The sequence below is a fragment of the Glandiceps talaboti genome, chromosome 8, assembly GCF_964340395.1.
Source record: "Glandiceps talaboti chromosome 8, keGlaTala1.1, whole genome shotgun sequence".
Lineage (NCBI taxonomy): Eukaryota > Metazoa > Hemichordata > Enteropneusta > Spengelidae > Glandiceps > Glandiceps talaboti.
The window spans coordinates 12,136,375-12,151,409 of NC_135556.1; the positions used below are offsets into that span (position 1 = coordinate 12,136,375).

Here is a 15,035-nt window from a genome sequence, read left to right on the forward strand (position 1 = left end):
TGAATAGATTGTGGTTTTCTGATCGTAAAACGATACTTAGTCTACTGTTACAAACTAGTGCAGTAACAGTAAGTTAGATTCAAAACCAAACTTTCGCTCAAAATTTAAACTTGTCACTACACCACCTACGGATAAGGTTGACCACTACTTAACATATACAATGTCTTTTTCTAAGTAACTGACCAATTTTTAGTGAATATATATTTGGTTAAATGATGAACAAAATATATCCTAGTTGCAGCTTGTGCCGCTTTAACGTCATATACGCCGCCTCGGAAATAAAGTATTAAATTTCTGCTGTTATTTTATTCAAACAAACTCAAACACATCCTCAGTTATAACTTTAAGGGTCATATTAACTATGGTGTATCTTTTTGACGAAATTTGGCACGACGTAATGGATAGGTCTATATTTGTACACAGTAAATAACCATGCGCATGCGTACAACAAGTATCATATTTTGATTGTGAATATGATTTAAAGTCTATACCCAAAATTCGACATCTTAAAGATACCCAGTACTCAATATGAAATGAAACTAGTCTGCACTCATGTGTGATCTAACATATTACTGTCAATAGTGTTACGTTTTGAAAGGTGGGCGATGACTTGACATGCTTCACAAAATACGCCACGGCTAAAACTTTAATAAGAAAGCAGCTTAATGTGACAGGGGATCAAGAATTGGATGGCTTCTCACTGGCATGAATAATTTAAGCTACAGCTACTTGGGATTTCCTAGTTCGTAAGTGAAGTCAACCTACGAGTCACCTGTGTCTCACCTGTCTCTGTGTTTTTTTACTTGCAGCTTATTTGTGGCTACATCGATAGTAAAACAAACCAACTCGTCATGATGGAACTATCGTCTTCAACTTTAGAATTAGTACCCCCAAACGATGCCAGTAGCCCCGTCTTACAGGTACGAAACCCCGGCCCCATGCTAAACGCATTCACGTTTGTATCTAAACGATCGCCGTCAGTGATATCCGGCGTGAGCAGCATACCACTACAGTTATTCAGCGAAGGTAACAGACTCACCGCTAAAGAAAGGTCATTTTTGGAAGCTGCTGAGAAAGGGGACAAAGCCACGATACAAAGATGTCTAATGTTACCGGATGCTGTCAACGTCAATGTGACGAATATTTTGGGGAGAAGTGCGCTACAGATGGCAGTCGACAACGAGAATATCGAAATCGTGGAGATCCTACTGGCGCAACCTAATGTTCATATTGGTGATGCATTGTTGTATGCGATCAAGGAAGGGGTGTATAGAATGGTGGAGATGATGGTGAACCATCCGAGCATAAGCCGTGAAATGCTTGGTGGTGATTGGAGCAAAATGACCAAAGAAAGTAGCGACTATTCCCCGGATATTTCACCTGTGATACTGGCCGCACATTGTAATCAGTTTGAAATCCTACAATTGTTACTGACCCGTGGTGCTACTATCTCGAGACCGCACGCCGTGACTTGTAGTTGCGAGATCTGTGTCGCAAGACAACACGAAGACAGTCTACGTCATTCCCTCCACCGTATAAATACTTACAAGTCTTTAGCTAGCCCTGCCTGGATTTCGTTGACTAGTAGCGACCCAATCCTTTCAGCTTTCAAACTGAGCTGGGAACTAGAACATTTGGCGATGAGGGAAAACGAATTTAAGGATGTGTATCAGCAGCTCAGTGAACAGTGCAAAACTTATGCGGTAGATTTATTAGATCAGTGTCGAAGTTCGGAAGAAGTTATCGCTGTCTTGAATCGTGACAGTGACCCTGAAGATGAATATGCCGAGGATGACGTCATGGCCGGAAAAATTACACTGTCAAGGTTAAAGCTGGCTTTAAAATACGAACAGAGACAGGTGGGTAATAGCCACGTTGCCTCGGTGTATATCCTTTTTTACTCTAGGGTATTGTTGTTGTTGTTGTTGTTGTTGTTGTTGTTGTTGTTGTTGTTGTTGTTGTTATTAATGGTGGTATTGATGGCGGCAATTGTCATGGTGTGTACAGTTTTGCTTTTAGTGTATATTATCTCTCGAACCATTGTCGTAAACGACGGCCTCTTTTTCTTGGCAAGAGGTGGTTATTTCGGAAGAAATGACAGCTCTGGTTTACGAGAATGCTCCAGAACCGATTCGTTTAACATACAGAAAACAATAAAGTAAACATAAATACTCATCCGAGACTATCAGATGCAAAATTTAGTTTAAAAACAAGTGAATATTAGAGACTGTATATCGTTGGTTATTTACTTCATCAAATTTAAATTCCATTTTATTCATAAAGAATACATCTCTATTATACACATAATCTACTACGACCAAAGTTGGAGTTGGCAGATCTCCTTTGAAAGTATATAATGATATTATACACTTGTTATCATTTGTGTCAAATGCATTTTTTCATTAATAAGCCATGCATACTGGTAGAATCTTGCATAAATAATTAATTATGCATTCACAACAGTTCCCATACGCATAATTAAAGGACATAACGACATCATATAGGACCCCATTTTTTGTATAGGTTTCCGCCATCAAAGCTGAAATACTAATTCACCAAACCCTGTCATCAGGTGTTGAACTTTCTAGTTTTTTGTTAACTTCACCAGTTCTTTATAGATTTAGCATGAAACCGTCACCATATTTGACGAAATACTGTATAGGGTTTGTTTGTTTTTAAAATAAAAGCTCTCCTTTAAGTATTATGTTTAATGGAATAGTATACGAACTAAAAGCTAGAAATTCCTCAAGGTATTTAGTCCCATCTGGTATTTTCATACACGCCATAGACAAGACCTTTCTTGTCTCTTTATGCGCAGCGCCTTCTCCAACGTTCACAGATGTGTTATACTCAAATTACAGGTATAGCCGATGCGTTTCTATGGTGATGTTTCCATCCAAGTAATCTTTTTAATAAATCCAAAGTTACTACACAATTATATTCTCACCTTTTATTCCTAAATTTGAAAACTATGTTTATTACTTTATATACCCTCTCATATTGTTCTCCTGCCCACTCCGTACTAGCCTCCTTAGTAGACTTGCTAGTCGACCCAGCAAGCGTTCTTTGCACTCAGCCTGCAAACTCAGCAATTCAATGTTGGTATTGTTTATGGACCATGCGTAAAATCTGATTGGTTGAATAAGCCATACGATGCGCATACTAATGACCCTTGTATATCCTCGAACGCCTACACGTAATATGCTAATCTGATGTCGCAGATTGTGAGAGGTGGCCAAAATATGTTAATCAGATGATTGATGTCATTAAAATGTAGGAAATGTTTAGGAATGTGTAAAAGAAGCATTTAATATATTGTAGAACAAAGTAACCTGATTTAGGTTTGACATTGACAATTATTTATTTTTTTCACTTTTACAGTTTGTTGCCCATGCCCACACACAACAACTATTGACGTCGATTTGGTACGAGGGACTACCAGGATGGCGGAAAGCCAACGGTTTGGTCAAAATCATCATTTGTCTCAGTGTTATTATTCTTCTACCGTTTATGGCTTTATGGTATCTGATATTGCCCAGGAGTAAAGTGGGACAACTTTTGAGAACGCCATTTATGAAGTTTATGAATCACAGCATATCGTTTGGGTTTTTCTTGGTACTTTTGGTGTTGGCATCAACAGTTCGTTTTGAATCCGATAACTCATCATCTGCAAACTATGTGGAAAGCCCGAGAGGACGTGACCCCAACGCTATCGAAATACTAATTGCATCTTGGGTATTTGGTAAGTTCATTTACTTAAGAAGTTGAGAGAGAGAGAGAGAGAGAGAGAGAGAGAGAGAGAGAGAGAGAGAGAGAGAGAGAGAGAGAGAGAGAGAGAGAGAGAGAGAGGGGGGGGAGGGGAGGGGGGGGAGACAGACAGACAGACAGACAGACAGACAGACAGACAGACAGACAGACAGACAGACAGACAGGCGGCACGTCGCTTCATTTGATTCGTGTTAGTGTAGCACATGTGGATAAGACTAGTACAACTTTTACAGTAGTTGCTCAAGTGGCAAGTACTTCCAGACTTCCAAACAGAGCAGACAGACAGCTGCCTACAAGTAGGACAATTTGAATTATTGTCACATCTATCATACTCGCGGTTGTTTAATAACACGTATGGCATTTGTAATCAAATCGATATGTTGAAGTGGAGGTTCAACTATTTCATAACCATGCTATCATAGTTATGTCAGAATACATAAATGTCAAGCTGTCAGTGTTGAAAAGCTTTACGTCAATACGACTTCAATTAAACTGAAACAAAGAAACAAGTGGTATCTCTCAATTGGAAAGCATGCATGTAACATTTCCCATGTGAGGTGTATGGTTTCATTTCACCCCAGGAGCAGTAATACACATTAATTGTCAGAACAATTTTCTCCACGAGTGCATTGAATAACGAATGGGTAGAATAGCAGCAATAAGATATTCATGTATGCAAATGATTGAAATACATTAAATGTACCTCAAAAAAATCACAGACCCTCAACAGTCTTGAATAAATCAATCAATAAGAAAGGCACGCAATTTTGAATTTGTATTCACCTCGTATAATAATATGTGTTTTGAAGTCTCCTGTCTTCGTTGTTTTCTTCGCAGTATGATTTCTGTTTTAGCAACTTTCCTGTTTTCTCTCGTTTCCTGTTTTATTAGTGCGTTTATTTCACGAGTAATTTCCCACTTCCCCTTCTCTCCCCTACAAACGATTCTAAGAGAATCAGACATGGTCAGTAGAGCATACATGGTTATACAACAGCATTAGTGAATAACATAGTTAGCCAAGCGAAACACGTTCTTTCCGTACTTTGGCAACGTATGGCGTTTTTATGACGGCCCAAGTCTCAGTAAAAAAGTGCACAAAGGCCAGCTCACTCTCTTACAGCCTTTACAGGATGAGCGTTTAGTTTTGATTAGATAAGATATTCAGTTAGTGAAACTGACCACAAGGTTTTATGTTACAGCCTTTACAGGATGAGCATGTAGTTTGGAGTAGATAAGATATTCAGTTAGTGAAACTGACCCCAAGGTTTTATGTTACAGTCTGTACAGGATGAGCATGTAGTTTAGATTAGATGAGATATACAAGTTCTGTGACACTGGCTACAAGGTTTTATGTTACAGTAGCCCCGTCTACACGGCACTAAAAATCCTACCTGAGGTAGGATTCAGGATAGTTTGAAGCGCGTGTAGACGCAAACGCGTCCTGAACCTGTCCTGAAACCGTCCTGACTTAGGACACCTTTAAGAGGTTTCCTGAAACCCTCCTGACTTCGTCCTATAGTACTGTCAGGACGGAACGCGCGACATCTACGCTGTAACCTTCCTACGTGTAGACACAAATCTATCCTACCTCAGGTAGGACTTGGGACTGCCTCAGGTAGGACGACCTACGTGTACATGGGGCTACTATACAATGAAGGTAGTGCACAGTCATTCTTTCCAAAGTGTCTGCTCTGTATTTGGTTTGGTTATGATGTAAACAGTAGCATCATGGACAGTACTACTTTTACAATACATATGTTTAACTATGGATAAATTGTACAGGATTAATCAGCCACACCAGACCACATAATTAAACATCTTTACAGTCAAAGGCCACGCTCTACTATTTTTGATGTAGCCAGTCTCATTGAACTTGATATCGCCACTTATCGAAACTGCACTCTCGTCCTTTAACAGCTGTAATGATGAAATACTATCTGACATACAGTATGTATACGGCAATAGTAATGCAGGGTTTTATTTGCAGGCAAACCACGCAGTTTTCCCTTCCCCCGGGCGCTAATGCAAAATGAAGCTTTGTAAAAGTAATTACGACATTTACGTTCTGCAGGTGTATGGAACTCTAGACGATATTTCCCTAAACGCAAAGACCTATATTGCCATTATGTGAACTGCTCACATTTGCAATAAATTATTGTTTTTGTCCTGGAATCATGACTGTTTAACTTTAATGCTACAGTAAACTCAATTGGTATGTCACCCCAGGGGATCTTAGAATATTCATTTTCCATGACGTAATTTGTAAATTACGGTCGCATTCATACATATCAAGATATTAAATATTGGTTTAAAAAAAAAAAAAAAAAAAAAAAAAACACCTACTGCAATCAACCAAGCGTACAGCATTGCACTTATCGGGTACGACAGTTCTCTTCCAGAGTGCAGGATTTTTTCCCGTCAGATGAGCAATATCAAAAGACGTCAGCAAAACAAAAATGTTTTTGGAGAAAGCCAATTAATGCTATCACACTTAAAAGCCACAACCAAACCACTCTCAAAGTCTGAAAATAGCATATTTTACCACTATGCAAATGATATGCAAAAAAGAGGATTTCTCTGGCGGCAAAAAAAATCCAATATGGCGGACATGGCATTTCAATTGTAGGAGTCGAGCAATTACTGTGAGTACACATTTAGGGCTTTAGCTAACATAATATATGAAGAAAAGAAAAACTGTAAGATACCGAACTTTCTCTAGAGACTGTGCTGCAAAATTTAGATATTACATATTTACGTGTCTAATTCGTAATACGTACAGTAATCGCAAGTTATGTGAATGCTACACTATATGTAGACAATGTGCTGTACGGTTCATATTATGAAAGGCCAGCCATACAATCACATAATTCCATTTTTGTACATTATCACTGAACCCGGCTACAGTTTATCACAAAATTGATAGATGTGAATGCATTATCATCAAAAATTAAAGTCGATTTCGTATATTTTTAATATTGCACACTTCCTATATATCTTGTAGCGAAGTTATGTTCTCTGTGTAAGTATGGTATAAAATATATTTATCCAATTCATCGTGAAAATGATTGCATGCTAAATGAAAAATGTCGTATCTGTATCTGCAAATCGACTAGATATGAATATCAGATTCTCGGTCTACAACTGTTACTACGTGTATGTTGTTCTTAGAGCCCTGTGAGAACGTTTTCTTTGAACTGTCATTACAATAACATTTGCTCGTGTTTGATTGCAAAACGTTCTGTTTTCAACTATCACAATAACTCGGAGACGTTATAAAACGTTTCGTATTTAAACCATCGCAATAGCCATGAATCATAAAACGTTCTGTTTAAAACATCATCTATGGGACGGTCGTATTGGTTGTATAGAACGTTTCGTTTTGAAATCTCAGCTATGGGTCGTTCTGGCTGAAACGTTTCGTTCAAACCATATCATAATAACCATGGATTACATTCGACATGGGTCGTTTTTAGCCGAGTGCTAATGCAACGGTTACTGCACCCTGCTATGATTCAAACTGTCCCTGTATCAGCAACATTGAACTACTTACATGTATATGTAAACTCGACGAGCGTTCCACTATTTAAATGCCGATAAATATTTCGCGTCAATCGATTTCGACTTTTTCACCTTCTTTTCCATTAAGACACGTATCTGTGACGGCTGTAGATTGTTAGAAACGGGATATGAGTTATTGCGTAATCTTTTGAATTTAATGATTGTTAGAATCATGAAATTTAATGGCCGGTAATAAAAGTTTAGCTCTGAAATAAAAATTGTACTTATTCATTTTAGATATATACTGTCTAAAAATGTACAAATTATATCATTTAGATTTGGCATTCATGGTAGTTGTTTTGGGGAGCAGTGGGTTTTTTGGTATTTTTTTGCTCTCTCTCTCTCTCTCTCTCTCTCTCTCTCTCTCTCTCTCTCTCTCTCTCTCTCTCTCTCTCTCTCTCTCTCTCTCTCTCTCTCTCTCTCTCTCTCTCTCTCTCATATTTCGGGAGGCGGCATGAAAGTTTTTGAGAGCGCAATGCAAGTGGACTGCGAAAATGTTTTGACCAAAATAGTTTCTCCCAGGCCCCCCTGCCGTAAATTATGACCCCAGCCTAAGATCGCTAGACCACATCATGTTATACTCTTAGCTAAAAAAAATCACCATTATTGTGAAACATCTTTCGATATTCAACGCAAGTATAATGCCCTTCTGGCTATTTTCATAGCTAAGCACTCTAGGATATGTTGATGACCTTCCGTAGCACCTACATCCGTGGATGATAGCTTGAAACGAAGTTCACTCGAGTCCATTTTTGAAAAAGCGCCCTGTACTAGAAAAAAGACAGTATGATTCGCTTAATGACTGTGTCTTCGGGCAAGAACTGATTTCAAATCTGTGTTGCCGTGGCAACACGCGAAGCAGTAACGAGGAGAAGAAGCTAAGCGAGCAATGAATTGACAAACTATAGATAAAGCCACTAATAAACACGATAAAGTGATGGCCTTAGTTTGGGAGGCTTGAAGCAATCCTTGTATCTGTATAATGGGACTAACCGACAAACCGACACTGGCTGTCAACATGCTATTAAACTTAAAAGAGATATCTCAAAATCGTTTCGTTTTTATGCGAAGTATGTTATGAATAATTAATTAAATACATGAGGTAGTAAAAAATGAACGACATCGATATAATAACAACAAACCTTGGTGCATGACGAGAGTTCATCTAATAATATTAATGTATCGAACGAAGCCTTACGTACGTGGTAATTTGAGTAGCTTTCCCGCCAATTTTCATCGCTTTCTTAACCATCCGTGATAAATCATGTCCAACGTTCTTATAAAGTGATCAATAATATTTCATTTGTTAGTAAAAATGTGGTCACAGCTATGCCGGTCGTTCAAAACAGAAACTACTAGTAATTTACCTCTGCATGTGTGAGTCGTGGATGTTGCCACAGCTTGCTATATAAATGTTGTTATAAATGTCGCTGTGTAAACATGATTTGTCGTGGGATAAATTTCAAAATATACGGATTGTGTTTGATTTTGTTCTTACAGGGAACAAAATTCCTACAAGTCGAAGTTCGAAATTAAAATTTCTACTACTCACAGTGTCAAAGTTTTATTTCAGAAGTGAATCCAAATGTTTCGCTAGTCTACTTGTAGTCTTGAAGGACGAACTACGCTACTACTACTACTACATGTAGTTCAGCTATCCTAACTGCCATTTTGAATTTGTGTCCTTCCTGGACTACTGAGAGTCTTTAGAGCTCACAGTATTCCCCTGGTATCCCTACAAAGAAGCTGATTGGTCGAATACACAATTAGACATATTTGAATCGTAATTGGATAAATTTAAATCGCAATCAGGTCACATGATGAATTCGTAGTTAGATGCCGTCATGAGAAGTTTTTTTTTTGGGAAACAGATTCTATTCTATCCAAATTTTCATCAAGATTTTATGAGTGGTGGGGCTTGGCTTCTATACTTCCGGCTCTGAAGACTCGAAGTCTCAGTAGGCTTGGAAGGGTGTGTGAAATTCAAAATGATAGTTCGGATAGCTGGAATTGTAGTAGCGACGGTTCTCCGAGACTACAACATTTACAGGTAGGCTACATCAGCAGGATCAAGGCTGTGCTGTAGTAGCTGGGACTAGATGTCAAAGGATAATAATTAATATGATCGATGAGAGAAAGGAGCGCTACTCTAGTGTAACATTTGACAAATGAATTTACAGTTTCGCTACTTGCAAGTTGACATGTTATATAGAACTAATACAAGGAAATGTCAACGTATACATGCAAAATAAATCATAGAAATGAACTTTTGACCTGGATAATTACACTTTTTTTTATTTTGCGTGACTGTTTGATATTTTCTAATATCTGATCTGTTTAATTCATGTCAACAGGGTTCATTTGGGGAGAATGCAAACAGCTGTGGGAGGAAGGTTTGAAGGCTTACATACGGCAGTGGTGGAACTGGTTGGATTTTATTATGCTATCGTTGTATCTGTGTACGATATCGCTACGATTTGCGGCCTGGTGGCTTAAAGATTCTGGAAAGTATCCAAATCTAGAACTTACAGATGGAGAACAGCAACGTCAGTACTGGCCCGGCGATGACCCGACCTTGATATCAGAAGGAGTGTTTGCTGTAGCCAACGTGTTCAGCTTCTTTCGGATTATTTACCTTTTTCAAGCCAATCCGTATCTTGGCCCACTGCAAATCTCCTTGGGATGTATGCTGATCGACATTGCCAAATTTCTATTTATTTTCTTCTTAGTGTTATTGTCTTTTGCATGTGGTTTGAATCAACTGTACTGGTATCATGGCAAGGTGTCGTCGGTGAATGGCGAGGAACCTTCTGCTTTTCTCAGGTAGGGACCTTGATGCACGTATTTCACCATTCACCCATCACATCCTGCCCAAACCCACCCTCCCTCACCTCCCAATTTACGCCCTTCATGTCTTCCCCTCATATTCATATTCTTCCCTCTCTTGCTACTTGTCTCCACCTCCTCATCCTTTCCCCCGCCTGTTTCCCTTTTCTCCTTTTCTTACCCCTCCCCCCTCCCCCGCTTATCCCATCTTCCACCTCATTTTGCCTCTTACTCCTAACCCTACCTCTACCCTCCTTCCTCTTTTCATCCTCCTTTCTTCTCCTTCCCTCTTCCCCATATCCTCCTCCTTCCCCTTCTGCCCATTCCCTCCTCTTCACTCTACTTGTCTATCCCTTTTTCGTCACCCCCCCCCCACGCCGCCGCTTATCCTCTCTTCCTCCTTGTCGTCCACCTTTGCCCCTACCTTTATTCCTGTTCTTCTCTCCTCCCCTTCCCCCCCCCTCTGTCTTTTCTCTCTTCTTTCTTTCCCCTTTCCCTTCCACTTCTCATCGCCCCCTCCTCCTCCTCCTCCTCCTCCTCCTCCTCCATCGATTTTCCTCCTAATCACCTCCTCCTACATTCAATACAAATACAAACCTAATAATCTGAACTTACAGTCCCATGTGCATTTACTAGCAATATCATCTTTAGTACAATCTTATGCAATTCTATCAATTGATTCCAATAAATAGTAAACACACGACACGGTTATCAATGACGTCAAACATTATCTTTAACATGACAGAAACATTTCAAACTGGTTTCAATGTTCAATTGTATGGAGAGCGCGATTTGGAAGCGGTATATAATCATGGTCTTTTAGTGTAGTTGAGTAAGTTGAGTAAAGATACAAAGAAGAAAAGGCTACATCTAGTCTTGAAGACTAGATGACTTAAAGATAAGCCAAGGCTTCTATTAAATACTTGTATGGGTTGACAGGGTCAATTTTCTTTTCGCATTAACGTCGACTACAAAAAAATGAAAGAAACTTAAATGATTTCACGTGGGGAGGGGGGGGGAACTGTACACGAACTTCACTTGAAGACATTCAAGAAAAGCTCGGGGTCAGATTTTAAATCTTAATAAAGAGCTCGGTGACCCTAATATAAGCTGGTTTCGAAACGATGGAGTCATTCCATGTGGAAAAATAGAATAATCCTCAGAAACGAAATCGGTAATCTCGGTTAAAGATGTTTTCCATCAAATAATTGACGTACAGTTTGTTAGGATCATTTTGCCGTCTGCACGAATGAATGAGGCTTAATACTTGTCGCGTGCAAAGGGTACACGAACTACTAACATTTCTAGGGTTAGATATTATTAATTCGTAAGATGATACGTGACGGCAAACTGAATCTTGGAAATATAGATTAATTCCATCGGAAAAAAAATATTTCCGTTTCCTTGGAAACGGATCGGTGATTTCGGTTCATTCTTAACGGGAAATGGCTATAAATTGAACTCATTTAGTACCAAATTTCACGTAATTCAAATTTTATGGAAATATGTGTAGTGCATTCATTTTCAATCACTGACAACATCCAAATGGGACTTTCGTTCGGTTGTTAATTCATTCATTCATTCATTCATTCATCCATCCATCCATTCATCCATCCATCCATCCATCCATCCATCCATTCATTCATTCATTCATTCATTCCTTCCTTCAAATGAGGATATTTTTTGGTCTTGGCTCTAGTATGCATACAATGTGCAAACTTTGAAGTAGCATCGCGTGTAAGGCCATAATTCTTCTTTTCTCCAGTCTAGACAGCAGTATGCAGAATTTATTCTGGGCACTATTTGGATTAGTTAGCACGGATGAAATCAAGCTACCGGCCGGTCTTGAAGGTCACGTGTACACGGAGACGGTCGCCGAGGCTTTGTTTGCGTGCTATCATGTAGCATCCATTATCGTGTTGTTGAATATGTTAATAGCTATGATGAGTAACTCTTACCAGGAAATTGAGGTAGGGCGTTTATTCGTGGATGCCAGGATGTACTCTTATGTTTCTGAAATCTCTGATTCTATCGATGATTATTAACCATGCATACTTATTTTAGAAGTTTAAATTCCCTTATACCATTAGAGCGAACTTGTACTTAAGATTTGTGCGCATCCGTGACAAAACTCGTCCACTTATTGTAAAAAGTGACACAAACTGACTTTGTATATAAAATTACGTAATCAAGCATCGTCGTAAACCACATCCTCTTTTGCGGCACTGTCCAAGACGCCAAATATTGGTCACCAGTAATTTATAAGTTATATCTTAATACCAGGTTTGATTTCAGTCAATATAGGGAATCCAGACTGAGCATGCTCAGACGCAAAGGACTATGGGATTATATATGGCTATCGTAATACCTAATAAGGAGCTACCGATAAAATAAAACTCCAATAATATATCAGGGTAACTATGAATTGATTATTTGTGGTTACAAACAATGTATCAGCACTGTTTACAATACTAATTGATTAGTATTTATTATCACATTTCCTATGGTGCAACATTCAGCATGGCGGGTTTGCATGTTCCCCTATTGCAAGAGATTTTTTAGCGTGCCTCACAATACAGAAAAAAATTATGCCCAAAAAACGCATAAACTCAGCTTCAGCTCCTTTAACCCTAGTGTCACAAAATTGTTTTAACATAACCTAAAATGTTGCTGCCACCACAAGATCACTTTAAATCTATCATCAAAATTCAGTAATACTTTCTCATACACTGACAGATTCATCCGCCGAATTTAAACTCAAAATCGGAAACGTCTTTTCTAAGTAAAACTCGAACCAAAAAAATTAATTTAAATTGGAACAAAAATTTACCACTGTGTGGTTAATGATCATGACGATGGGAGATAGGAAATATAAAAAAATGTACAACTGGCCGCGAGATGAATTGACATGAAATGTATGAAATTACTGTATCAGACCAAACCCAATCATGCATTTGATTAATCCGATTCTAATCACGTTGACAATCAATAATTTGTTAACCAGCTCTAAGCTGAAAAGAGCGACAGTCTACTCTACTTTCTATTATCCATATGCAGCCTCTTCATCAATAATTGAAGACTCTATTTAAAATGGCTTTACACATGGAATAGGAATTAATACTCATATGCATACTTATCTCTTACTAAAAGTATAAGGTGGTTTTTCTTGTCTTCAAAACATTCAAAAAATCATCGTAATTATTCACTGTCCTCTTTACGGCATTGGTAAACAAACTCATGACGCCACTCCCTCGTTACGTCAGTGGGAAAATTATGGACTGGCTTGGGAGGACAGTATACAGTATCCTAGTCCATTGACAAAATGAAAGTGGAAACAGTCTGCGTGCATTTAGCTTTTTAATCAAGGCATGGGTTTGTCTGATATTGTTATTTTTATTTTGTGTAATATTTTACGTGTTTTGTAACAGTATTAAAACTGGTCTTTATTGTCTGTCTGTCTGTCTTTGATCACCAGTTTGACGGACACGTGTGTGACACTGTTTTGGGCCGTGTTTGGTTTGGTGAAACGAGAAATGACGCAGGTGGTCTCTTTGGGTTTTACCCAACGTGTTAGTGAAGTGCTGTTACTCTGCTGGCACATGACGTCAATCATAGTACTCCTTAATATGCTAATCGCAATGATGAGCCAATCATATCAACATATTCAGGTAGGTGAGCTTGCAGAATGCGTAACCTAGGGGGTCACAGTATCCAAAGTTGTTTGGTCTAGGGGATATCAGTCCAAATTCAAGGGCACAAAAATCAAAATGAACAAACAAACAAACAAACAAATTAACAAACAAACAGTGACATCACCCAGGGCACTTACAGTAAAAGTACTAAATAATCAAAGATACACACTGAAAGAAATTAGAACGTTGAAATCAACGGTACAAGTCTTTTTTCGTATTCTGCAAGCCCACCGTGACACATTGCGTCCAACCCAGGGTTGTCAATGGTTCTGTTTGTCATTTGTCTGTTTTCATCAAGCCTATACACTTGCCTATGGTTTATGTCTTACTGTCACGTGTTAACTTACACAGGTAATATGTTCTTGTATGATGTTAAATGTAACATCAAACATGTAAATGTCAATGTTTGTATGTGGTTTATATTGTACTTGTGCTAAGTTGTATGTTCTGTCATGATGTTGGATAATACATTTACACTAATAGTGACATGTGATCACTTACGGTTGGTTTATGTTGTGCCGTCTTGTGCTACAACCCGCGAAACAACACCGATGCATTTGCTTGAAGGAAGTGAGCTAATGAAGGATGTAATGCAGCGACACAGTTGGGTAAAAACAACAATACAATGAACTGACTTTAAAACAACAGGGGGCCGGGGATGCAATTGTGGCAAGTCTCGTGTACAATCTGATTAAAATCCGATGTGGTGGATACGACTCGATTTCTATGTTTCATTCGTTTATTGTCATCTGTTTTCGATTTGTGCATGAAACCTGCCTCACTCTTGCTTACCACGAGCAAACAAACACGTGTTTTTTCATGGGTTGTAAGTCTGTTTGATTACCTTATGATGTTTTGAGCGCCGCAGAATGTATAACATATAGATGGGTGATGTCGTGACGTAGTACAACTAGGGTATGAATCCTGTATATTTTGTTCGAACTCATTCAATTTGCCTCGCGTGTGGTATAATATCACATCATTGTCTTTCCAAACCAAAGGAAAGATAGCTTCGAATTCATCACGACTATGACCACAGTATAGCTATATAGCAGCACTGTGGAGATGTTCTAACCATAGTTAACCATACAAAATCAGAATCTTGAGGCTAAAGTGAAAACAAATTACTTCGAATTTACAGTTTATATAAACCTATGTAAGCATGACTAGTATCCGAAAATGAAATCATTT

General features: G+C 38.6%; 1 protein-coding gene across 1 annotated transcript in view; it reads left to right on the forward strand.

The window, feature by feature from the left end:
- The first annotated feature begins 837 nt into the window (after window positions 1–837).
- LOC144439118 (transient-receptor-potential-like protein) overlaps window positions 838–15,035 on the forward strand; it is an 18,386-nt gene continuing 4,188 nt past the window's right edge. Inside the window, exons 1-4 of the mRNA XM_078128384.1 lie at window positions 838–1,859; window positions 3,382–3,742; window positions 9,681–10,149; window positions 11,918–12,122. Coding sequence (XP_077984510.1) covers window positions 852–1,859; window positions 3,382–3,742; window positions 9,681–10,149; window positions 11,918–12,122 — 2,043 coding nt within the window. The 5' untranslated portion in view covers window positions 838–851. The remainder of the gene's footprint in view (window positions 1,860–3,381; window positions 3,743–9,680; window positions 10,150–11,917; window positions 12,123–15,035) is intronic.